General features: G+C 37.4%; 3 protein-coding genes across 3 annotated transcripts; 2 read left to right on the top strand and 1 right to left on the bottom strand.

Moving 5' to 3' along the window:
- The first annotated feature begins 589 nt into the window (after positions 1–589).
- On the top strand, positions 590–7,191 carry LOC116106517 (serpin-ZX-like). The gene is made up of 4 exons (XM_031392891.1): positions 590–766; positions 851–1,216; positions 6,940–7,050; positions 7,141–7,191. The coding sequence occupies exons 1-4, from the start codon at positions 590–592 to the stop codon at positions 7,189–7,191; spliced, it is 705 nt and encodes a 234-aa protein (XP_031248751.1).
- Positions 7,192–13,921: 6,730 nt separating this feature from the next.
- On the top strand, positions 13,922–18,003 carry LOC116106502 (putative disease resistance protein RGA3). The gene is made up of 4 exons (XM_031392871.1): positions 13,922–15,672; positions 16,979–17,063; positions 17,566–17,619; positions 17,917–18,003. Exons 1-4 carry the CDS (start codon positions 13,922–13,924, stop codon positions 18,001–18,003), a joined length of 1,977 nt encoding a protein of 658 aa, XP_031248731.1.
- Positions 18,004–24,066: 6,063 nt separating this feature from the next.
- LOC116106494 (receptor-like protein 3) lies at positions 24,067–25,781 on the bottom strand. The gene is made up of 3 exons (XM_031392860.1): positions 25,662–25,781; positions 25,364–25,544; positions 24,067–25,253 (listed from the first exon to the last, which is right to left on the bottom strand). The coding sequence occupies exons 1-3, from the start codon at positions 25,779–25,781 to the stop codon at positions 24,067–24,069; spliced, it is 1,488 nt and encodes a 495-aa protein (XP_031248720.1).
- Positions 25,782–26,205: the final 424 nt, after the last annotated feature.

Below are 26,205 nucleotides of genomic sequence, written 5' to 3'. Positions count from 1 at the left end.
AAACAACTAGCACTTAAAAGGCAAAAGACTCATTAATCGTCAAATTGTTCAATAGAACCAACTTCGTTTCTTTTTTTTTGGCAATTAAACGACTTGTCATACGTTATAATTTGTTGACAAATTTTTCTTATGTGTTTAACTTTCTGAACAAGTAATCGCACCTTAAATTAAATACTCACGAACAATTACAAAAAAAATTGTGAAAAAATTGTTTAGATCCAAGCCTTAAGAATTGATTAAATTAAATATTGTAACTTGGAAAAGATTCCATTCTAGAAATTGAACTCCTATACAAGTAAGGCTAAACAAATCAATGAAGCTGCAAAACATCACTTCTTTTATCACAATGGAGTTTACTTTCAGAGTAACACCCACCAACCATTTTAGCACTGATTTCTATCTAAAAATGGCAATTCATGTTCTACTGAAAGAAGCAATGACAAAAGGATCAAATTTTGTGATCTCTCCTTTGTCATTCCATGTTGTGTTGAGCTTGATTGCAGTGGGTTCAAAAGGGCGTACTTTAGAGTAGTTGCTTTGGGTTCTGGGATCCAAAAATCCTGAGGATCTCGTCTTGCTGTCATCTCAAATGATTTCCGTTGCTTTGCAAGCCAACGATGAGGGCGACAATCAAACAGCAGGTCCAACCTTGCCTTTCATTAATGGTGTTTGGGTGGCTGAAGGATTCAAACTTAAACCTTCTTTTGAAGAAGTTATCAGAGGCGTTTACAGTGCCACAGCCAAAGAGGTTGACTTCATGAATAAGGTAAGGCTAAATCTATTTACTTCAATTCTAAATTTATCATATTTTAGGAAGTTTGAGAAGTAATTCATATGCTTCTTCATGTAGAGTGATCAAGTGAGAGATGAAATAAATAGATGGGCTGAGAATGCGACCAATGGACTCATAAAAAATCTTCTCCCAGAAAGGGGTTTGGAAAGAGAAATAGTTTTGATTCTCATAAATGCACTCTACTTCAAAGGCGCATGGACGGAAAAAATTGATGCCTCAAGAACTGAATACAGAGACTTCTACCTTCTCAATGGCCAGACTGTTCATGTTCCCTTCATGACTAGTCGAAAACATACATATCATTTTTACGGATCCTTTGATGGTTTTAAAAGTCTGAAAATCCCTTACAGAAATGGTCAAGACACCAGGAAATTCTCCATGTACTTCTTTCTTCCAGACGCAGTTTATGGTTTTGAGAACTTGGTAAACAGATTCAAGTCCAATCCTCAATTCTTCTTTAGACAGTTTGTTATGCAATCAACCTAAAATGCAAACTGAAACAAACAAGAAACCAGAAAACCACAAACAATAAACATCGGATCTTTACCGTGGTTCACTTGCCCAATTTGAGCAAGCTACATCCACGTTGAACTCTGGAAAGGGAGTTCGCTGCACTATGATTAAAGAACAACCGATTACAATCACGATTACAAAGAATGACACCCAAGAAACCCAGATCGAACAACTCTGATCTGAACCCGTAATCTGCCCTAGGACTCCTCTAACCTGGAAATCCCTATAACAAGAACATAGTAGTTCTTCCCTTGATTGATTAACCCAAACCACTCAAGAAACCCACAGATTACACTGAAATCAGACCCAAAGAAAGAACCCTAGTTTTTCCAAAGAAAACGAAAAAACTGCTCTCGACCATTTTCTATTTGATCTACTGTTACAACAGGAAACCCTAATCCTTTTATAGTGTTGACTGGAGGCTTGATCTCAGCCGTTGGCTTTTCCTCTGAATCAGCGGTCAGGATCATCTAGGAGCTGTCTCAAAACAACACCGTTCCATTAATTCAGTATGACGCCGTTTCAGCATTCACTCACAACAATCTCCATCTTGAATGCTAAACCTTCACATTGCAGCAAACCCAAACAGTTCCATCATTGTTCTGGTCTTCACAGGTTATCTTACATGCAGCAGGTTCAAGCAGTGCTTGAACTTTGCAGGTGAGACAACCTTGGTTCCTATATCGGCAGGATTGTCTTCAGTGGAAACCTTTACAAGATCAATTACCCCCTGTGTTACTAAGTCTCTACGAGGTGGAAGCGGACATCCACATGCTTGGTCCGCTCATGGTAAACTGGATTCTTACTGAGATGGATTGCACTCTGACTATCTGAGAATACAGTAGCCTTGCCATCAGTCAGTTTTACTTCGGCTAACAAACCTTACAGCCACACAACTTCCTAAAAACATCAGCAATAGCAATATACTCTGCTTCAGTTGTTAAGAGAGCAACAATGGCTGAATTTGTGACTTCCAGCTAATGCAATTTCCTCCAAGGGTAAAGTAATAAGAGGTGTGTGGATTTCCTTGTGTCTTTGTCACCTGCAAAATCAGAGTCTACAAAACCCATCAAGTCAAGTGTTAATGCCTTTTACAGAAGTTTAGACCAACATTCAGGTACCATTAATGTACCTTAATACACCCTTTAAGGCATCCATGCTCACTGCCTGGATTTGCCATGAATCTGCTCAGTAAGGAATAGAATAGGACAGTTCGGTCTGGTACTGATCATTCCATACATCACAGATCCAACAACATTAGCATAGGGGACAGATTCCATTTTGATTATTCTAGACTCGTTGTAGGGCATTATTAACACAACAGGGTTTGCAGAGGCATAGACACTGGTTTTGAGTCAGCCATACCAATTTAGACACTAGTTTTTCTAAGTATGATTTCTGCCTAATGATTATTCATGTTTGTCCTTGTTCCTGATAATGTCCATTCCTAGGATTCTTTTGGCATTTCCTAGATCCTTCATGTCAAATTCTGACCTAAGCTGACCCTTTAACTCATGAATTTTAGACTTAGACTCACTCACAAGTAACATATCATCCACATACAGTAAAAGATATACAGGCAGATTATGATTCAATTAAAATAGAAACAGTTATCATATCTACTCTTAGTGTATCCTATACTTACAATGAAATTGTCAAACCTTTTATACCACTGTCTCAGGACTGTTTCAGTCCATACAGTGATTTGTGCAGAATGCACACATGGTTAGGTTTCTTGGGATCAATAAAACCTAGGGTTGCTCTGTAAATCTCCTCTTCTAAGTTACCATGCAGAAAGGTAGTGGTAACATCTATCTGTTCTAACTCTAGGTTATAATGGGCAACAATGGAGAGCATTAACCTAATGGTTTTATACTTGACTACAGGGAAAGACTTCATTAAGTCTATTCCTTCACGTTGGTTGTAACCCTTAGCTACTAAGCTGGCCTTGTACCTAAGGGGGTCAGTAGCTGAGATTCCCTCTTTAATCTTGTACAACCATCTGCATTTGATTAGCTTTTGATCCTTGGGTTTGGAAACCAAGGACAGGTTCCGTTTACCTCAATGTGACCTCATTTCCTCTTCCATTGCTTGCCTCCATTTTTCCCTTTCCTTAGAGTTCATGGCTTCTTCATATAGTCTAGTTCTGTTCTTTGAATCCCTGTTCCTGCAAGCAAAGCAGTGTATATTAGTTCAGCATAAGAAAACCTGGCAGGGGGTCTTACCTCCCTCCTTATTCTATCTCTGGCAAGTTGATAGTGTTATAATTATGCATGTTGGGGCTCTGAGGCATCTGCTTCATTTTCTTCACTATCAGATCCGGGATCCTCTGTCTTGGTTGTTTTCAGGTGCATTTTCCTCATTGGGTTAAGGTGGTTCCCTGCTGACCCACAGGCTCCACCCAATGGTTGTACTCTCAGTTGTATCCTTGGTGGGTTCAGTTGGAGTGCTTGTACCAGTGTTCTGTTCATTAGTTTTACAAGGGAACTCCCTTCATTAAAGACCACATCCTTGAATGATGATTTTTACCTCTGGTGACTTTCTGTCCCAGAGTCTATACCCCTTGGTACCATCTTGATATCCTAGGAACACACACTTGGTGGATCTAGGCTCTAACTTTCCTCCCACTGTATGTGCATAAGATGTACACCCAAAGATTCTCAATGGTCTTAAACCAGGCTTTTTTCCTGACCAAACTTCTTTAGGACATTTGAAATTTATGGTAGTTGAGGGCTCCTATTTATCAGATAGGCTACAGTGTACAAGGCCTCTCCCCAGAAGTATTAGGTAACCCTGAAGCAAACAACAAGCTCTGCTTTTTCCAGGAGTGTCCTGTTCATCCTCTCAGCTACCCCATTCTGCTGAGGGGTTCTTCTCATAGTTCTATGTCTTAGGATTCCTTGCTCACTACAAAACTTATCAAACTCAAAGTTACAGTACTTTAATCCATTGTCAGTCATTAGAGTTTTTACCTGTCTAGTTGGTTTTCCACAGGGCTTTCCACTCTTGAAATTTAGACAGAGCTGGTCCTTAGTTCTAAGGGTGTAAATCCACACTTTTTTGCTAAAGTCATCTACAATGACATAAAGTAACTACTGCCCCCATGAGACCTCACTCTCTCAGGTCCCCAAGTCTGAGTGTATGTATTCTAAACACCTTTGGCCAGGTGTATGCCTTTTGGGAAACTGACTCTGTGCTGTTTTCCTAAAATGCAGTTCTCAACAAATTCTAAGGTTGCAGCAGTGTCCTTTCCTAACATGCCTTGGTTACTTAGGATATCTAGTCCCCTCTGACTCATATGTCCTATCCTAAGGTGCCATTTTTCTGTTACTGACATATTTGGGTGATAAGAGAAAAACTTAGGCAATCAGAATAATATTCTCCACATAGGATGTATAACCCATTCTTTTTTTCTCCTTTCAAAATTAGATTATGGTTTCTATACATTCAGCCACCCATTTTCAACTCTGTAACAGCATCTTCTTCATCTAAGGTTCCTAAGGATATGAGTTCCTTTTAAGTTCTGGAATGTACCTAACATGAGTAAGTTTTATTAGTTTCCCACTACAGGTCTAAGGGTTATATGCCTTACCTTTGACCCTACAGGCATTGTTGTTCCCCATGAACACAGCTCCCTATCATATTCCTCAAAGTCATGAAACCAGTCCTTATTGGGGCTCATTTGAAAAGAACACCCAGAATCTAACACCCACTCTCTTGTATTGTCAGTAACAGAGACAGTAGGACCTCTGTTTCTTCAGCTAAGTGTTTGGATGAGGCTAGGTTACTCTCTGTGTTTCCCTGCTTTTGTTTCTTAAACCATTCAAAGCAATTCTTTTTCGATGACCAGTTTTATTACAGAAAAAACATTTTCTAGACTCTGCCTTATGCTTATTGTTCCATTTACCCCGTTTCTTGTTTTTGGACCCCTGGCTAGGTTGACTGCCTTTACCAGATTGAAAGGTATCTGGTTTTCCCTTACAAACAGGTTACTCCCACTTCGTTTTGGACTTTTAACTCAAGTTCTCTAGCCTAAGACTAGCCACAATCAAGTCAACACTAGGAACAGTACCGGAATACTGAAGTGCATTCTTAACACAAGATAATCCTCAGAATGGAGTTTAACAGAATCATGACTAGACTAGTCTCTCCTAGTTCCTGATCTGTGCCCTTTAAAATTAAGGTCGTTTTTAGGAATTCATCTAGGTTCTCCTCTATTGTCTTGCTACTATCCATTTTTAAGAAAACAAGCACCCTTGAAAAAGCTAAGTTTGGTGCAGATTGAAGTGCTTACAAAGTTTCGAGTTTACCCCATAACCCTAGAGGGGTTTCGATTCCATCAACCTTCCTCAGTACACTGTCTAGAGGTTCATCACGATCAGATTGTAGGCTGCTTCATCATCTCCTCCTTGTCCTTCAATTTCTCCTCAGACCATTTCTTTTGATCTTTCTCCAATGCAAGGCCGACTTTGTTATGTGAAGCAGAGCCTTCATTTTCTTCTTCCAACTCCCGAAATCGATCTTCCCATCGTATTGGGAGATCTCCATACGTGTAGTGCTCATGGTATTATATAGACAGTGTGATACAGTCTAAGAGTAGTGGCGTTGTTACACCAGAAGTTGCCAAATACTGCCAAGCAGTTTTTAAGGCGGTCACTGGTTTCCAGCCTATATACCCTTAAACTGGACAGACAACCGAAAGAGAACACTACAAGTACAATCTAAGGCATAAGTGGCGTTGTTACACCAGAGGTTGCCAAATACTGCCAAGCAATTTTTAAGGCGGTCACTGATTTCCAGCCTATATACCCTTAAACTGGACAGACAACTGAAGAGAACACTGCAAGTACAGACTCACGCACTGACCAATATTACTCTCCTTAACCAGTGTTTGTGATCTAATCTCACAAAGAACCCCAAGACTTAGTAGAATCAAAGTTCCAAGGCTCTAGGAACCTTGGATTAAGAAACCCCTAAAATCTGAGAAACCCTAATTTTTCGAGCAAACCCTAATTTTTTCGATCTGTCAAAAAATTGAACGATTTCTAAAAAAAAGATTACACCCTAGGACGATGGCTCTGATACCACTGTTATGCAATCAACCTAAAATGCAAACTGAAACAAACAAGAAACCGAAAACCACAAACAATAAACACCGGATCTTTACTGTGGTTCACTTGCCCGATTTGAGCAAGCTACATCCACGTTGAACACTGGAAAGGGAGTTCGCTGCACTATGATTAAAGAACAACCGATTACAGTCACGTTACAAAGAATGACACCCAAGAAACCAGATCGAACAACTTTGATATGAACCCGTAATCTGCCCTAGGACTCCTCTAACCTGGAAATCCCTATAACAAGAACACAGTAGTTCTTCCCTTGATTGATTAACCCAAACCACTCAAGAAACCACAGATTACACTGAAACGACCCAAAGAAGAACCCTCGTTTTTCCAAAGAAAACGAAAAAACTGCCTCCGACCTTTTTCTGTTTGATCCTATTACAACAGGAACCTAATCCTTTTATAGTGTTGACTGGAGGGCTTGATCTCAGCCGTTGGCTTTTCCTCTGAATCAGCGGTCAGATCATCCAGGAGCTGTCTCAAAACGACACATTTCCATTAATTCAGTACGACGCCGTTTCAACATTCACTCACACACAGTTCAATTTACAAAAAAGAAGACCTTTTAGCTTTTGGATCCCCAAATTTAAGTTTTCATTTAATTTTGAAGCTTCGAAACTATGGAGGAACTGGGAATTGGATTACCTTTCAATCCCATGGTGCGGGAGATAACTGAATGGTGGACTTTTTCAGCACTTTTTGTTTCACAGATTGTTCCACAAGTCTTATATTGAGTTAATGAAGAACGGACTGAAGTAGCAGCTTGTACTGCTGCTATAGAATACCGTATTGTGCAAGTTATCAGTAGCAAGTTTTGTAGCAGACTGTCCTTTCATGTTCATGACAAAGAAGAGACATCTAATATTGTGTTCTTTGTTGGGGCTGAGCTGATCTGCTCATGGAGTCTTGAACTTTAAAAGGATTATAATTGATTATAGAAATAAGTTCTCAATTTGTATCATGTTTTGTAATGTTTTAAGTGTAATATCTATTGGGTTGTAATAATTGAAGTTATATTCATATTTTGTTCAATATTACGATATGTTCCTTAATTAGCAATCAAGCTACACTTTAAAGTATTGTAAAAAGTCTTCTTTATTGATCTCATCCTCCGCAAACAGAATGACTTTTCGTTCACTATCAATTCTTCCAAAACATCTTTTACTTGCTTTCACATTAACACCATAAAAGCTTCAACATCTTTTGATTACAACTTTTACGATTCAAAACTTTAAAACTTTGATTACCAATGCATGTGGTGACTTGTGTGACCAAAGATTCCAACTTTAAAGCATCATTTTTTTTTCTTTTTTTATCACCGAGGTTGTTCGGGCCAATTTATGGGTACCTCAACTAATCTTCCAAAGCCTTAGAACTGTCGATCAGGAAAGAGCCCTAGTGGCCACTTCTATTAGTGGCTGGAGGGACTCAAACTTAGGAGCATATGAAACATTTTTTTGCTCTTTTACCATCAGGCCACCCAATGGTGGATTGGTGGTTAACTTTGCAGCATCAATGATATAGAAAATTTTATTAAAGGTGTTGATTTTATTTCTCTTTTAGTATAAAACTATGAGTCAACGACTTTTTCCCACCCAAAACTTTCAAAATACCACTTTTCCACCCAATGTTTATATTCTGACCAATCAGCAGCTGATTTTCGGCATACTTGCGACCCCACGCCATCACCATTCTCTTCCCTAATCATCACTTACCAAAACCCCTCAAACCTTACTCTCAACAACCCCATCAATCACCGATAATCGAGTGATTTGTGTAATGCACAACTGCCCCTCCCAAGTCAGATTCTGACCAATCCTAACCTCTAAAATCCAACCTGCCACCACCAAAAGATTCACCCACATTTACTCTTCAAAAGCCCGAACAACCAGGACCAAGTTTTCTCTCTATTAGCCACCGAATCGAAAAGTGTATTTTAAATAGTAAACGAAATATAAACTTTGGGTTGGAAAATGGTATTTTGAAACTTTTTTGTTGGGAAAATGTCATAGAGGCAAACCTTGGGTGGGAAATAGTCGTTTACTCATAAAACTATTCGTAATTGCTGCATTCAATAAGACAAAGCATCAGTTCCCCAATCAGTTTCTGAAATATTTGGGTGACAAAAGGGATATATAGAATCAATGAATGATGTTATAAATTTTTACTTAATAGTGAGTTGTGGTTAAACTTGGGAAACAAACACATTGTGAAATTTGCAGGGATAAGTGAGCGGTGGAGTTTGAACACATGAAATTTGTGGCTGCTCTCGTGAACCAACAGGGACCCAACCATCTTCATTCCTAATTTTACACCAACAAAGGAACAAACTCAGTAAATGTAACCATCATGAACTAGACTATCTCTCCTAGTTCCTGATCTGTGCCCTTTAAAATTAAGGTCGTTTTTAGGAATTCATCTAGGTTCTCCTCTATTGTCTTGCTACTATCCATTTTATAAGAAACAAAGCACCCTTGAGAAAAGCTAAGTTTGGTGCAGATTGAAGTGCTTACAAAGTTTCGAGTTTACCCCATAACCCTAGAGGGGTTTCGATTCCATCAACCTTCCAGTACCCTGTCTGAGAGGTTCATCACGATCAGATTGTAGGCTGCTTCATCATCTCCCTCCTTGTCCTCATTTTCTCCTCAACCATTTCTTTTGACTTTCTCCAATGCAAGCCGACTTTGTTATGAAGCAGAGCCTTCATTTTCTTCTTCCAACTCCCGAAATCGATCTTCCCATGTATTGGAGATCTCCATACTGTGTAGTGCTCATGGATTATATAGACATGTGATACAGTCTAAGAGTAAGTGGCGTTGTTACACCAGAAGTTGCCAATAACTGCCAAGCAGTTTTAAGGCGGTCACTGGTTTCCAGCCTATATACCCTTAAACTGGACAGACAACCGAAAGAGAACACTACAAGTACAATCTAAGCATAAGTGGCGTTGTTACACCAGAGTTTGCCAAATACTGCCAAGCAATTTTTAAGGCGGTCACTGATTTCCAGCCTATATACCCTTAAACTGGACAGACAACTGAAAGAGAACACTGCAAGTACAGACTCACGGCACTGACCATATTACTCTCCTTAACCAGTGTTTGTGATCTAATCTCACAAGATAACCCCAAGACTTAGTAAGAATCAAAGTTCCAAGGCTCTAGGAACCTTGGATTAAGAAACCCCTAAATCTAGAAACCCTAATTTTTCGAGCAAACCCTAATTTTTCGATCTGTCAAAAAATTGAACGTTTTCTAAAAAAAAGATTACACCCTGACGATGGCTCTGATACCACTGATTTGTGCAGAATGCACACATGGTTAGGTTTCTTGGGATCAATAAAACCTAGGGGTTGGCTCATGTAAATCTCCTCTTCTAAGTTACCATGCAGAAAGGTAGTGGTAACATCTATCTGTTCTAACTCTAGGTTATAATGGGCAACAATGGAGAGCATTAACCTAATGGTTTTATACTTGACTACAGGGGAAAAGACTTCATTGAAGTCTATTCCTTCACGTTGGGTGTAACCCTTAGCTACTAAGCTGGCCTTGTACCTAAGGGGGTCAGTAGCTGAGATTCCCTCTTTAATCTTGTACAACCATCTGCATTTGATTAGCTTTTGATCCTTGGGTTTGGAAACCAAGGACAAGGTTCCGTTTACCTCAAGTGACCTCATTTCCTCTTCCATTGCTTGCCTCCATTTTTCCCTTTCCTTAGAGTTCATGGCTTCTTCATATAAGTCTAGTTCTGTTCTTTGAATCCCTGTTCCTGCAAGCAAAGCAGTGTATATTAGTTCAGCATAAGAAAACCTGGCAGGGGGTCTTACCTCCCTCCTTATTCTATCTCTGGCAAGTTGATAGTGTTATAATTATGCATGTTGGGGCTCTGAGGCATCTGCTTCATTTTCTTCACTATCAGATCCGGGATCCTCTGATCTTGGTTGGTTTTCAGGTGCATGTTCCTCATTGGGTTAAGGTGGTTCAGCCTGCTGACCCACAGGCTCCACCTCAATGGTTGTACTCTCAGTTGTATCCTTGGTGGGTTCAGTTGGAGTGCTTGTACCAGTGTTCTGTTCATTAGTTTTACAAGGGAACTCCTCTTCATTAAAGACCACATCCCTGGAAATGATGATTTTTACCTCTGGTGACTTTCTGTCCCAGAGTCTATACCCCTTGGTACCATCTTGATATCCTAGGAACACACACTTGGTGGATCTAGGCTCTAACTTTCCTCCCACTGTATGTGCATAAGATGTACACCCAAAGATTCTCAAATGGCTTAAACCAGGCTTTTTTCCTGACCAAACTTCTTTAGGACATTTGAAATTTATGGTAGTTGAGGGGCTCCTATTTATCAGATAGGCTACAGTGTACAAGGCCTCTCCCTAGAAGGTATTAGGTAACCCTGAGGTGAACAACAAGCATCTGACTTTTTCCAGGAGTGTCCTGTTCATCCTCTCAGCTACCCCATTCTGCTGAGGGGTTCTTCTCATAGTTCTATGTCTTAGGATTCCTTGCTCACTACAAAACTTATCAAACTCATTGTTATAGTACTCTAATCCATTGTCAGTCCTTAGGGTTTTTACCTTTCTGTCTAGTTGGTTTTCCACAAGGGCTTTCCACTCTTGAAATTTAGACAGAGCCTGGTCCTTAGTTCTAAGGGTGTAAATCCACACTTTTCTGCTAAAGTCATCTACAATGGACATAAAGTATCTACTGCCCCCATGAGACCTCACTCTCTCAGGTCCCCATAAGTCTGAGTGTATGTATTCTAAACAACCTTTGGCCAGGTGTATGCCTTTTGGGAAACTGACTCTGTGCTGTTTTCCTAAAATGCAGTTCTCACAAAATTCTAAGGTTGCAGCAGTGTCCTTTCCTAACATGCCTTGGTTACTTAGGATATCTAGTCCCCTCTGACTCATATGTCCCATCCTAAGGTGCCATTTTTCTGTTACTGACATATTTGGGGTGACAAAAGAAGAACTTAGGCAATCAGAATAATATTCTCCACATAGGATGTATAACCCATTCTTTTTTTCTCCTTTCAGAATTAGATTCTGGTTTCTATACACATTCAGCCACCCATTTTCAGCTCTGTAACAGCATCCTTCTTCATCTAAGGTTCCTAAGGATATGAGGTTCCTTTTAAGTTCTGGAATGTACCTAACATGAGTAAGTTTTATTAGTTTCCCACTACAGAGTCTAAGGGTTATACTGCCTTTACCTTTGACCCTACAGGCATTGTTGTTCCCCATGAACACAGTCTCCCTATCATATTCCTCAAAGTCATGAAACCAGTCCCTATTGGGGCTCATGTGAAAAGAGCACCCAGAATCTAACACCCACTCTCTTGTATTGTCAGTAACAGAGACAGTAAGGACCTCTGTTTCTTCAGCTAAGTGTTTGGATGAGGCTAGGTTACTCTCTGTGTTTCCCTGCTTTTGTTTCTTAAGCCATTCAAAGCAATTCTTTTTCAGATGACCAGTTTTATTACAGAAAAAACATTTTCTAGACTCTGCCTTATGCTTATTGTTCCATTTACCCCGTTTCTTGTTTTTGGACCCCTGGCTAGGTTGACTGCCTTTACCAGATTGAAAGGTATCTGGTTTTCCCCTAACAAACAGGTTACTCCCACTTCGTTTTTGGACTTTTAACTCAAGTTCTCTAGCCTTAAGACCAGCCACAATCAAGTCAACACTAGGGACAGTACCGGAATACTGAAGTGCATTCTTAACAACAAGATAATCCTCAGTAATGGAGTTTAACAGAATCATGGCTAGACTAGTCTCTCCTAGTTCCTGATCTGTGCCCTTTAAAATTAAGGTCATTTTTAGGAATTCATCTAGGTTCTCCTCTATTGTCTTGCTACTATCCATTTTATAAGAAAACAAAGCACCCTTGAGAAAAGCTAAGTTAGGTGCAGATTGAAGTGCATACAAAGTTTCGAGTTTACCCCATAACCCTAGAGGGGTTTCGATTCCATCAACCTTTCTCAGTACGCTGTCTGAGAGGTTCATCACGATCAGATTGTAGGCAGCTTCATCAATCTCCTCCTTCTCCTTCAATTTCTCCTCGGACCATTTCTTTGGATCCTTCTCCAGTGCCAGGGCGACTTTGTTATGTGAAAGCAGAGCCTTCATCTTCTTCTTCCAACTCCCGAAATCGATCTTCCCATCGTATTGGGAGATCTCCATACGTGTAGTGCTCATGATATTATAAAAAAAAGGAAAGTAATACAGTATAAGGAGTAAGTGGCGTTGTTACACCAGAAGTTGCCAAATACTGCCAGGCAGTTTTTCAGGCGGTCACTGGTTTCCAGCCTTTATACCCTTAAACTGGATAGACAATCGAAAAAGAACAGTGTAAGTACAGACTCACGTCACTGACCTAGATTTCTCTCCTTCACCAGTGTTTGTGATCTAATCTCACAAAGAACACCCCAAGACTCAGTAGGAATCAACGTTCTAAGACTCTAGGAACCTTTAGATCCAGAAACCCCTAAAATCTGAGAAACCCTAATTTTTCGAGCAAACCCTAATTTTCAATCTGTCAAAAATTGAACAGTTTCAAACAAGATTTCTCCCTATCACGATGGCTCTGATACCACTGTTATGCAATCAACTTATAACGCAAACTAAACCAAACAAGAAATCAAGAAGAAAACAACAATCAACAACACAGAAACTTTTACCGTGGTTCACTTGCCCGATTAGAGCAAGCTACATCCACGTTGAACTCTGGAAATAGAGTTCGCTGCACTATGATTAAAGAACACCAGATTTACAGTCTCAATTACAAGAGAAAGACACTCCAAGAAAACCCAGATCTAATAACACTTTCTGAACCCGTAATCTGCCCTAGGACTCCTCTAACCTGGAAATCCTATACCAAGAACACAGCAGTTCTTTCCCTTGACTGATTAACCCCAAATCACTCAAGAACCCACAGATTACACAGAAGAATCAGACCCAAAGAAAGAACCCTAGGTTTTACAGAAAAACGAAGACTGCTCTCTCTAAATCGTTATTCGATCTACTGTTACTATATGAAACCCTAAACCTTTTATAGTGTTGACTTCAGGCAAGATCTCAGCCGTTGGCTCCCCTTCTGAATTTGCGGTCAGGATCACTCATGGGCTGTCCCAAAAACGACGCCGTTCCATTTAACACAATACGACGCCGTTTCAGCATTCACTTCACAACAATTTCCATATGCGCATCCCCATTCTCATCTTGTGATCTCAATTTTTAGATTAATGTTTCACCTAATACGCGTAATCAAATAGTGATTAGGAGATATTTATCATTCTTAATTAACGGCGTGAAGGACAAGTAAAGGATTAGAAGTTTATATTGATAGGAGGGTGTAAGGCAAAGGCACACGCTATAAGATGCCTTTGGTCTTTCTCTGACTATAAACATTGATCAAAACACACCAACCATTTAAATTTCTCAATCTCTGTTTTCATCAATTACGTTACATCTTTCAATATGGCTGAAGCGCTTGTTTCCATTGTCTTGGAACAACTGGCTTCCATCGGTCGTCAACAAGCGGAAGAAGGAATAAGGTTGATTGCATGTGCTGAGCCAAAGGTTGAGAAGCTTCAGAGCAATTTCATGGCCATTCAAGCTGTGCTTACTGATGCTGAGAACCGACAGGTGAAGGAGGACGCTGTGAGAGTTTGGTTGGCCAAGCTTAAGGATGTGTCTTATGACATTGACGATGTGTTGGATGAGTGGAACACGAAGCTTCAGATTTTAAGAATTAAGAAAGCTGAAGATGCTTCTAAGCCTCTAAAAAAGGTACGTTCCTTCATTCTTCACTATCTCGGTTGTAGGCCACTAGTTTTGCGTTATGATATTACCGTCAAGATAAAAGATCTTGATAGAAAATTAGATATTATTGCTACTGAGAAAGAGAGGTTCCACTTTAGATCTATCACTGAGAGTACCAAAGAAGTAGAACGACCAATGACAACCTCTGTTATTGATTTAACAGAGATTTATGGAAGAGATGGCGATAAAAATACAATAATAGATTTTTTGCTGAGTCAAAATAGTCATGTACAAGACCTCCGCATTCTCTCTATAGTAGGGATGGGAGGAATTGGTAAGACTACTCTTGCTCAATTAGTTTTTAATGATGATCAGGTTAACACCCATTTTGAAAAAAAAATATGGGTGTGTGTTTCCGAGCCTTTTGATGAGCTTAGGGTTGCCAAAGCAATCCTTGAATCTCTTATAAATACTGCACCAAACTTAAACGAGTTAGAAACTGTGGTGCAGAACATATGCCAACTTATCAACGGAAGGAAGTTTCTTCTTGTCCTAGATGACATATGGACTGAAAATCCCAAACATTGGGATCAATTAAAGTGCTCCCTTAAGTTTGGTTCTCCAGAAAGTAGAATTTTGGTGACCACACGTAAGGAGAACGTTGCAAATGTCATAGGAACCACCAAAATAATACCACTAGGGACATTATCTGAGGAAAAATGTTGGTATTTGTTTAGTAAAGTTGCTTTTTTAGGAGAAAGCAATGAAGAATCTAATGAATTGAAAGAAATCGGTAGGAAAATTGTTCAAAAGTGTAAGGGTTTGCCACTTGCAGTAAAGACTTTAGGGAGTCTTTTGCGTTTTAAAAGAAAATTTGTCGAGTGGAAAGATATCTTAGAGAGTGAAGTTTGGGAATTAGAAGAGGTAGAACAAGAGGTTTTTCGACCTCTACTATTAAGTTATTATGATTTATCCCCTACTTTGAAAAAATATTTCTCATATTGTGCCATTTTTCTAAAGGATTACGAGATAGAGAAAGAAAAATTGATTAGGTTATGGATGGCTCAAGGTTATGTAAAGTCAAAACCAAATAAGGACATGAAGTTAGTTGGTGAAGAGTATTTTGAAACCTTAGCAATGCGCTCTTTCTTTCAAGATTTTAAACAAAATGAATACGATCTTGATATAAGTTCTTGCAAGATGCATGATATACTGCATGATTTTGCTCAATTTCTTAACCAAAATGAATGTTATACAATAGAGGTTGATGATACAGGAGAAATTGAATCAGAATCTTCTTATCATAAAGTTAGACATTCAATGATAAAGATTCAAGAAGGGGCCTCATTTCCTAGCTCTAATTATACTGGAAATACTTTTCTACGTAGCCTTGTGGTTGTTTCTAATTACGGTACTGACCCTAAGATGATTTTGTCCAAATTAGTTGATCAGTTGACATGTCTAAGGTCATTATCTTTGAATTACTGCTCAATTGAAGAAATTCCTACAGAAATAAAAAAATTAATACACTTAAGGTACCTTAATTTGTCTGGGAATAAAAACATGAAAGAATTTCCTGAGACATTGTGCGACTTATATAATCTACAAACCTTAGACATAAGTTATTGTTTTACTATCAAAAAACTACCTCAAGGGATTGGAAAGTTAATCAACTTGAGACAATTTGTTAATTGGGGGACTGATAGTATAAGTTATATGCCAAAAAGTTTTGAGAGATTAACCGGTCTACAAACATTAAAAAGTTTTGTTATAAGTGAGGACAGCTATGGTAGTGAAGCATGTTCAGTTGAATGTCTAAAAAACTTTAAGCACCTTCAAGAATTTTATATAAAAGGTTTGGGAAATTTGAGAGATGTGGATGAGGTTAAGGGAATAGAATTAAACAATAAGAAAAAGTTGCGTTATTCGAGGGTATACTTTGAGGGGAGGATGAATGAGGTACAAAATCAAGAACTTCTTGAGGAGTTGCAACCACATCCAAATTTACAGATATTAGTGCTAGCAAATTACATAGGCAACACTATCTATCCTAATTGGATGATGTCATTGACCAAATTGAGAAAGTTACTTATTTGGGAATGTATAAACTGTAAGCAGCTGCCTCCTTTGGGTAAGTTGTCATGCCTTGAAATTCTTCAAATTTGGGATATGAAGAGTATGAAAAGAGTGGGTAATGAGTTTTTGGGAATAGAGAGTGATGTCACGTCATCATCTACATCAATTATTGCATTTCCCAAACTGAAATTTCTATGCTTCTGGCGGATGATAGAATGGGAAGAGTGGAATTACGAGATTACAAAGAGAGGAGATGAAGATATTACAGTCATGCCATCCCTTCAGACCTTGCAACTTCAATCTTGCCCCACATTGAAGACTCTACCAAACCACCTTCATCAAATGACAACGTTGAAGAAGGAAATATATGGATGTCCGAGCTTATTATCATCTTCGCCTAATACTGATTAAGTTCTCTAAAATCATCAACTTCAACACTGATTTTCCTCCAAACCATAGGTAATTTCCTCTCTTTTCACTTTTAATTATTTGTTTTATTACGTTCTTTATGATTACATCTTTTAATATTTAATACCCTAATTATTTGTGCTCTTTAGTCATCTTAATGAATCTAATTATACTCTTAATATAAAGCTTGTAATTTGAGAGTCGGTTTGCATGGATATTTTATGTTTTTCTACAAACGTAACAAATTCATTTTATCTACTCAAAATAATAGGATTTGAACCAATGCAGGGTCTCTGTTAAGGTGAAGAACATAGCAACAACATCTCTACTAGAACCAGAAGTGGGTGGTCGTTCTGTTCCTAGAAGAACTTCAGTGAATTGACATATCCTCCAGTTTTGACCGACATCTCTCATGTCTAAACTTCAACTTTGGTTCTGCATATTAAAAAGGGACAGCCTTTGAATTCTCAAAATACTACAATACTGATCAATCCACAAGTAATTTCTTCTCTCCTTACCTGTTAGCTTCAATTTTTATTATGAATAAATTTTGGATGAGATTATTTAGTTTCAATGCTTGTGAATAGGCAATATTTTTATAACTTCTTGAATAAATAATAAAAGCACTAAGTACGTGACAACATGGGTAAGGCACAAATAATTTTGCAACAAAAAGTCATAATGTTATTCAAAAATCAGTTTTAACAACAAAAAGGCTCCGTCAACTCGCCATGGTTTTTTCTTTGCAATTGTTGTCTAATGCTAGAAGTGGAATTTTTAAGCACTTAGTATGGAATTTTTAACTTTGATCTGGTCTTACATCCTATTTTCAAGAGAATTTTGATCATTCTTAAAACATATTTTTATTCCTGCAGGTTCCATATGCAAACACTGCTTTTGGTGTTTTCGCTGCCTTCAGAGCTCCATCGGTAAGTTATGTCCGTCTATTTTATATTGCTTAAGGCTAGCTTAACTGATAGAAATAGTACGCTTACTGATTAAATTTTCTACCACAGTTACGCAGCATGGCATTCGAAACAAGTTGGGGGCACATGAGCGGGTGATCCCATCCAATATTGCTTTTCATTGTTAAGACTCTTTGTTAGATTCTCAACTGCGAATGTTCTGATTTTTCTAAAATCGGGTCTTAAAACTCTTGATAGAAGGAGAAGTCTGATTAACTCCATGTGTGCAAACTTATGTACTAACTCTTGAATTAATAACAGGGAAAAGCTCAAGGATGTATATCAGGCATAAGTTCCCTTGCCACCATTATTTCACCATTGATATTTAGTCCACTGACAGTTAAGTGAAGGAATTGAAAACTTTCTGGTTTTACAAGGCATGAGATTAATTAATTAAATTTGGGTTTTGTCTATCCAGCTCTGTTCCTTTCTGATGGGGCACCATTTTATTACCCGGGGTTCAGTTTTATGGGCATTGGGCTCGCATTGGTATGAACTCTCTTTATGGATTAATAGAACTTATTCTGACACATTGTTGACCACCATATTATTCTTATTATGAAACTGTTTTTTCTTTCTCATGGAGCTAATACCAGAAAACCTGTGTTTTACTCAGATGATTGCATTCATACAAAGTCTTATGATAAGGATGCTCCTTCAACTTCCAAATCACAAAATCAGTACTGCACCGTGGCCGAGGCCTAGTTCTCTGAAGCTTATGATCTACTCTAATGTAAAAGGTGATTCTCGCTAGCCTTCACTTAGGCTGCGGGACCAATGTTACTGTATAGGTACACAGAAGAGAAATCTAAGAAAGATCTTGCTGGAGTTACTGTGAATTCAAGATCAGCTAATGACAGAAAAGTTTATCCTTTGATTTATAGGTTGCTTCCATTAGTCTCATATCTCTGTAATAGGATTTTGAAACATTGCAAGGTCTCAATTTAAGTGAAGAACATAATTTCGACATCTCTACTATAATCAATATTAATCGGTAGTTTCTTAATCAAAATTAAATAGACTTTATCTCTCCATTTTTCATTATTTGAACATCATATACTATATATATTGCAGCATATTAACATATTGGTCTTTTGTTTGTGCTATAGGATTTGGAACATTGCAGAGTCTCCTCAATTAAAGTGATTAAAATCAGAAATTTTTTCATGGTAAAGATTCCTAACCGCTAGCTTATTTGTCTTCACATAATAACATTGCAAAGTTTTCTCATATTGAGATCTAAAGTCATTCCAGGAATCTGGTGTCACTTAAGCAAATTAATCATCCCTTGTGGAAAACGCTGAAAATGGAATGAGGTATATGTTACTATCACTGTCTTTGTTTCATTTCATCTCTCAGTTGAAACAATAACCTCTCCAACTTTTGCTACTTATCTTAGTTAACAGTTTTTTTCTCCACATTGTTATATGCTTAACTTTGTTAGGGATTGATTTTCTAATAACTTTTTGTTAGAGAGATTGTATCATTGTACTGTTTTGATTTATAGTGAAAAATCTCTGTCATATTATTACCGTGGTCGTAGCCCAAATGGGTGAACCACGTAAATCGTTGTGTCTCATTTACTTTTATCTGTTTTCTTTGCTTATATGTAGTTGATTGTTTATTAAGCCACTTGATCTGGGGTTGATTATGTCATTTCCTTTTAGACCTTAAGTTAATGATTATAATAATGATATTCCAAACCAATACGATCCATTTGCAGAAGCAATTCAAAAGAGAGCTTAAGAAAGAAATAGTTGAAGTCAACAAATTTGTAGTCACTCAACAATATGTAACAAAGTTTACATATAAGAAATGATATTCCGTTATATAATTAGTTTCTTGTAATATGAAAGTTAGTACAAGCATAATATCTCAATCAATTAGTTAATTTTCTTCTGCTTTTGGAATTATTGAATGGTAATCCAAGTTATGGGGGTAAAGATTAAAAAAAAAAAAAAAATATGAAGAAGGGGCGCTATAAAAAATTAAATGCAAATTTAGCAAAAGTCCAGTGCCCATTAAGCTCTGCCTTTGTTGATTAGTATTTCAGCAAAAACTTTGTATGATAAGATATCCAATTTCAACCACATTTTAATATTTTTTAATACGGGTTTATATGTACGAAAACACAATTGGTCATTTATATAATTAAATTTATGTATAAAAATAAATTTATTAATTAGTAAGGGGCACTATAAAAAGTTGAAGCAAAATTTCAAAAGTGGAGGGCCCATAAACCTCTGCCTCTGTAAAGTTGCAGCAGCTTGAAAACAAAACAAAACTTTAGCATGATATCACTTTAAGAGAGCACACAAAGTCAGATTAATGAAAATAAAGTTAAAAATGATGAAAATTCTCTTGAAAATAGAATGTAAAACCAGATTATGAAGTTAAAAATTCCATGCTAAGTGCAAGGGACGTTGAAACTGATATTTAGTTAGCTTTACGCCCACTTATTCACTATTTCTCACACTTTTTTTATTTTTTTATTTTATCTTTCTATTGTGAAAAGTAAATCCAAAATCAGATAAAACTCTTTCTATCGCTTTAGAGCTTAAGTTCACTCATGATTTTAATATCACTATCAGAGACATACCATGGATCCTAAGAGGAGCATCACTAGAATGCTTTTAACATTCTCCTTAAAATACAAGGCCAAGATTAACTCGCTAATCCTTGTTGCCTCAAAGTCGTTTTAAGGTAATTGGCATACTAAGCCGATCCTTACGTAGAAGATCCCTCTAATTAATTGTAAAAAGTTTGTGACGGTAAAGTTATTTTCTTGTCTTGGGTTGATATATCAACTCTTATCAATCTTCCTTTTTTCTTTTTTTCGTTATATTTACACGTATAGTTACAGAACTCATTAAACGGTACCTTTATTTTACTTGTTTAGTAATAACCTTTTTAGGATTAAAAAAACTTGTTTCAAAATTTTATTATCACTTCGTGACTAAACTTTAGTTGCATATTTATGTTCTTTTACCGTGGAATAACTCGTGCCTAACACTTAGCTATCGTACTAATTTGGTCAGAATTTTATGCATTCATATGGTAATTTAGTGCAAGACTGAAACAAAGAGAAAGAAGGATAGTGTGTGTGCGTCTATATATATATATATATATATATATATATATATATATATATAGTGGATCGATGTAGGTTGGAGGAACAACTTGCTAAACCATTTTGAAACTTCTTGTGTCATTTTCACTTTCTTTTGCTTAGCTTGCATTCTTTATTGATTTTAATTAATCACGCGCATATCTGTTTCGATTCTATTACGGTCAATCGAATCACTTATGTTGGTGCATTTTTTGGCATCAATTGCCTCATTTCAAGTTGAAGGCTTAAAATCACATACATAATATTCTAGTTAAAACCAAACCTTTATAAAAATTTAGTATTTATAATCACACAACCCAAATAAACACCTCCTTTGCTTTTTCATTAATAGAAACATCTTAAGCGAACAAAAATAATACCTCAACCAAAGAGGTAACCGAAATTGGAAATTGAGGTAATTAACACCTATTGACAAAACTTTTTCTTTCATAGAAATAGCAAAACGAATATAAGATAAAATCGAGCCATTCATATTCAGAGGTTTATTAAGGAAAGGAGGCCAAAAAATTTCTAAAATTTAAGTGGAAGTGATTATAATAGTATATTTTATGGACCCAGTACCTTATTAATTTTAAAAATCTAGACTGACAATTCGAAATCAATTGAAGAATGTAATAGGATTAGACGAAAAGGGTGTTTCAAGAATAAACTATGACATATTTAAAAAATAAAAAATTTAAGAAATTTGACTATATCTTGTGTAATCTATATTAAAATTATTTTTATTTTCATAATAAAATCGTAATCATAAATCAATATCTTTAATATCTGTTACATGTTGATTTTCAAAGAATCACTTGTTTATATCCAAAAGATGTAACAGTTACGTTCAGTCATTTACTCTACTATAAACAACTTCAGTTTTCTCTTCTCACTTCATGCACAACAGCATGAAGTCTTCTTCTTTATTTAATTTGGTTCTTGCCTTCTTGGTTATTGTTTACGTTTCAAATGCATCAAAAGGTGATTGCACTGACAATGCAAATGTAGATTGCGGCGATGGATTCGACACAGGAGGACTAAGCCGGAAAGCTTTTCCAGAAGGATTTCAGTTTGGAACTGACACTTCTGCATATCAAGTTGAAGGCATGGCTTCTAAAGATGGAAGGGGACCCAGTATTTGGGATCCTTTCATTCAAGTTCCTAGTAATTGTATAAAACAAATTATAACACCGGCCTCTACATGATGGATCCTCCATGGCCTAAGTCCAATATCACAAGTTATCAGAATGATTGGAATGTCGGTTTCGTTTGTAAGCCCTCGCAGGATACATCTCTTGCTTATTGCTTCATAAGTCATTTGTTTTTGTTATCTAATTTTGCTGCAAATTTTGCAGATGAACGTAATGGAAAGCCAATTGGTCCAAAGGTAAATTATTATTATTGAAAATATTTTGCATTTGCATTTGTTTTTGTTATGCAATCAACCAAACAACCAAACAGAATCACGCAGAAACACACACAATCAACACCGGTTTTACCGTGGTTCACTTACCCTTTTTGAGCAAGCTACATTCACGTTGAACTCCGAAATACGAGAGTTCGCTGCACTAGGATTAACAGAAACAATCACTTACAGTCCCTGATACAAACAACCAGAAAAACCCTAAATCACACACCACTGATTCAACCCGCAACCTAACCCTAAGAATACTCTAAACCTGGAATTCCTAAACTAAGAACACAATCGTTCTTCCCTTAAATGATTACACCACTCACTCAAGATACCATAGATTACATAAAAGAATCATACTCAAATTATCAAGAACCCTAATCAAGACAATGAACAAAGTCAGGCTCTCTCTTTTCTTCGAAAACTCTTGCGTTTTTCACGAAGACCTTCCTTTTATAGTGTTGACTTGTGGCTTAATCTCATCCGTTGGATTGGCACTGAATCAATGGTCAGGATTCGTCTTCAAGCTGTCCAAAATGACACCGTTCCACTAATATTCAGTACGACGTCGTTCCAAGCTTCACTTCCAACAGTTTTTGGTTTTAATCCTCAAACATTTGCAGGCATATACTCCATGGCTCTACATTGTACCTTGAAGTATGTACAAGTGTATGACATAGAGCATTATGGAAATCCAACTATGATTCTCTCAGAAAATGGTATGAGTTGCAAGAGGATATTGTCGAATCAATATAATCTCAATGAATTTAGCTGATGATTGCGATTATTATGAATGATAATAGGTATGGACCAACCGGGCAATATGACATAATTACCAAAAGCATTACATGACACCCTAAGAGTAAATTACTACAGAGACTATATATCATCTCTGAAAAAGGCTATTGATGATGGAGCTAATGTTGTCGGATACTTTGCCTGGTCGTTGCTCGACAATTTTGAATGGTTGTTAGGATATACTTCGCGATTTGGCATCGTCTATGTCGACTACAATACTCTTAAGAGGTATCCGAAGATGTCTGCATATTGGTTCAAGCAAATGCTAAAAAGGGATTAATGAGGGTGGTTGTGGTTAGATTTTTTAGTTTGATTTCTTGCATTAGAAGAGTACTAGTTTTAGGAAGTCCGTGATTTATCTTTAATGAAAATATTCCTTGAATTCTCTCTTAATTTTGTAATTTCTTGGAGTAATTTCATCCTAATATATATATGAGTCCTTAAAATGTATCGACTTGTTAGATTTGCAATTTATTTTTGTTGAATCTAAGAGTTTGAAGAATTGTATTTTCAATCCTCAAACATATAAGAAAAAATTTCCTATATATAATCAATAGGAGGTCTTAATAAGACTCAAGCATCATTCAGGAGTTTATTAATTATTTGTGGGAAAGTTCTTAGTGTTATTGTTTTGTACTTTTATTATCGAAATGGAAAATTCTGACTAGTTCTTCAAACTGACATTCAAAATCACTTGGCTATAAGTGTGTTTGGAATCAAAAGTGTCAATGTGTCAAAATAAAAGATATATTGGAAAGAACACTTGCCTAAGAACAAATCAAATAATTTGTTTTCTTCGGCATTTAACAGTTTGTTTTTGTTAGAAATCGGAGGAGTGTTGAAACAAATAGAAATTAAACAATGAAATTGCATTGAGGAGAACTTGTGTAAAAGAGGAGAAAACGTTTATTCATCATAAACACTAACAGTTTTGTGGGCTGCTTAAGACTGAAAATTGATAAGTTAGGTGGAGATACAAAACATATATATTCCAAGCTGATTAACAAATTTTGTGACAATTTAGCTGTTAGAGAATATCAAATGTTAAAAGACTGGCTCCTAAGCAAGCATGATCTCCAATGCGTTGGCTTCAGGTCAAAGCAATCATGTCATCCCAAGTTGGTTCTACATCGTTCCTTCCTCTCCCTGTCATTCGCCATTCCTTAAAATACTGCAGAAACTTCAATCTATGAAGGGGGTATAATATCCCAATTGTAAAACCAATTATGAATCCGAAAACTCCTCCAGCAATTAGTCCATAACCGAGCTCATTGTTTGAGGATTCCCTTGGTTCAGGAGGACTATTCATTTTCGGTTGAATAGAACAGTTCTCTAAAATATAACCACACAATCCTGGATTGCCTTCGAAGCTGGTGCTAGGAAAAGTACGAAACTGACCTCCTGCAGGTATTGTTCCTTGAAGATTGTTATCTGCAACGTTGAATGAAGACAAGAAATTGAGACTACTGAATGAAGCAGGGATTTTTCCAGATAACTGATTTGCAGAGAGATCCAATTGCTCCAAGTTGGTGAGTTGAGACAATTGGTTCGGAATTTCACCAGACAATTTGTTATGGCTGAGGTCAAGCACGTGAAGAAACTTCAACTGACCAATCTCAATGGGGATACTGTCACTAAAGCTGTTGTTTGCCAGGTATGTGGCTGGTGGTAGGTACAAGATTTTGTTATACTGCAGATTGAGAGCATTGATCATTGGAATAACAAAGATGGGAAGCTCTAAATTTATCTTGTTAGCTTGATCGTTAGCTTCTTTCGATGTGAACATTGGGATTTCGCCAAGTTTCTTCGGAATTTTTCCTGACATAAGGTTTTGTGACAAGTCCATGTAGAACAGACTTGTCAAATTCTCTAACAAACCTGGAATTTCACCAGTGATTTGATTCGCTGATAGGTCTAAAACCTGTAGCCGTCTGAGTTTACCTATCCAGGTTGGAACTTGACCTCTCAATTGGCAGCCTCCTAAAGCCAGAACCTGGAGATTTTGAAATCCATGTGAGAATGTTATTTGGTTATCATCTGGGACTGCTTCTTCAATGAAATTCACAGAGAGGATGAGAACTCTGAGGTTCTGGCAACCCTTTAAAATCCTGATGGCGCCTGTGATATTTGTTATAAAGTTCCTAGAAAGTGAGAGGTAAGAGAGAGATTCCAGGGCAACTATATCTGGTGAAATTTGCCCCACTAGATGGTTACTAGAGAGCCTAATTGCGGTCAGAAATTTGCATGAATTAAAAGTCAACTGTAAGCTTGANAATCCTCTGAAAGAAAAACAGAAGGCATAATTGCCAAATCTTGTTTATTTTTTTGTTTGTTGGACTAGTTATTTACTTGCTGAATTTTATTTTAATTTTCTACATACTACTTACCCTTATTCTGTGGGGATAGGGGGATGCGCTGCAGTGAAGGAGCGACAGGCCGCGGTGAAGAAGGGACACTAAGCTGAACTGAAGAAGAGGGAACAGGCAGAGGCTGAGATGAAGAGGAGGCGCGAGGTTGCGATGGAGAATTGACAACTGGCCGAGGCTGAGTTGAAGTAGGAGAGCTAGGCTGCAATAAAGAAGATGCAGTAGTTTGAGGCGGGGCTCTGGCCTGTGTTGAAGAAGCGGCGTGCTGCTGGGGTTATGAAGGTGCGCTGGGCTGCGATGAAGAAGGGGCAGCAGGTACAGGCTGAGATGAAGGAGTAACAGGCTGAGACGAAGAAGGGGAACTAGGCATAGATGAAGAAGGGGCGATAGTCGTCTGCGATGAAGAAGGGGAATTAGGCTGTGATGAAGAAGAGGCCATATATCCTTGAGTACTCCTCTTGAGAATGCAACGCAATGTGTGAATTATGTAGGGAGGACTGAGTATTTAGTGGTTTATTATATTGCAATCGTGGATTTTTATGTTTCTTTTCCCATATCGAAATTTCTCCGACGCCCATTTTTCCGCATGAGATACATATTTATATATTTCATAAAAATAAAAATAAAAATTACCAGCAAGAATCTTGTTACATGTGCATTTAGATTGTCCTTTCTGGAGTGATGGATGCCTGCACATAAGTTTTTCTTATAAACGAATTATTCTCACTCCTTTTAACGTCATACTCTCTCTTAAAATTCGAACTTAAATTTCTAGTGGAAGAAGCTCATAAAAGAGAGAAAAGTTGCGAACTCTTGTTGTAAAGCGTCAAAGTAAAAAAATATGTAATATTGTTGTACTTGTT

The sequence above is a fragment of the Pistacia vera genome, unplaced genomic scaffold (assembly GCF_008641045.1).
Source record: "Pistacia vera cultivar Batoury unplaced genomic scaffold, PisVer_v2 Contig117, whole genome shotgun sequence".
Taxonomy (NCBI): Eukaryota; Viridiplantae; Streptophyta; class Magnoliopsida; order Sapindales; family Anacardiaceae; genus Pistacia; species Pistacia vera.
Note: the sequence above shows the minus strand (reverse complement) of the source record. Positions and strands in the feature narration are given on the sequence as shown.

Coding starts and splice junctions, on each gene's coding strand:
- LOC116106517 (XM_031392891.1), top strand. CDS start 590: ATGATTTCCGTTGCTTTGCAAGCCAACGATGAGGGCGACAATCAAACA. Junction 767..850: donor AGGTTGACTTCATGAATAAG/GTAAGGCTAAAT, acceptor TTCTTCATGTAG/AGTGATCAAGTGAGAGATGA. Junction 7,051..7,140: donor TTAATTTTGAAGCTTCGAAA/CTATGGAGGAAC, acceptor TTTTTGTTTCAC/AGATTGTTCCACAAGTCTTA.
- LOC116106502 (XM_031392871.1), top strand. CDS start 13,922: ATGGCTGAAGCGCTTGTTTCCATTGTCTTGGAACAACTGGCTTCCATC. Junction 15,673..16,978: donor GATCAGTTGACATGTCTAAG/GTCATTATCTTT, acceptor GAACCAATGCAG/GGTCTCTGTTAAGGTGAAGA. Junction 17,064..17,565: donor CTGTTCCTAGAAGAACTTCA/GTGAATTGACAT, acceptor TTATTCCTGCAG/GTTCCATATGCAAACACTGC.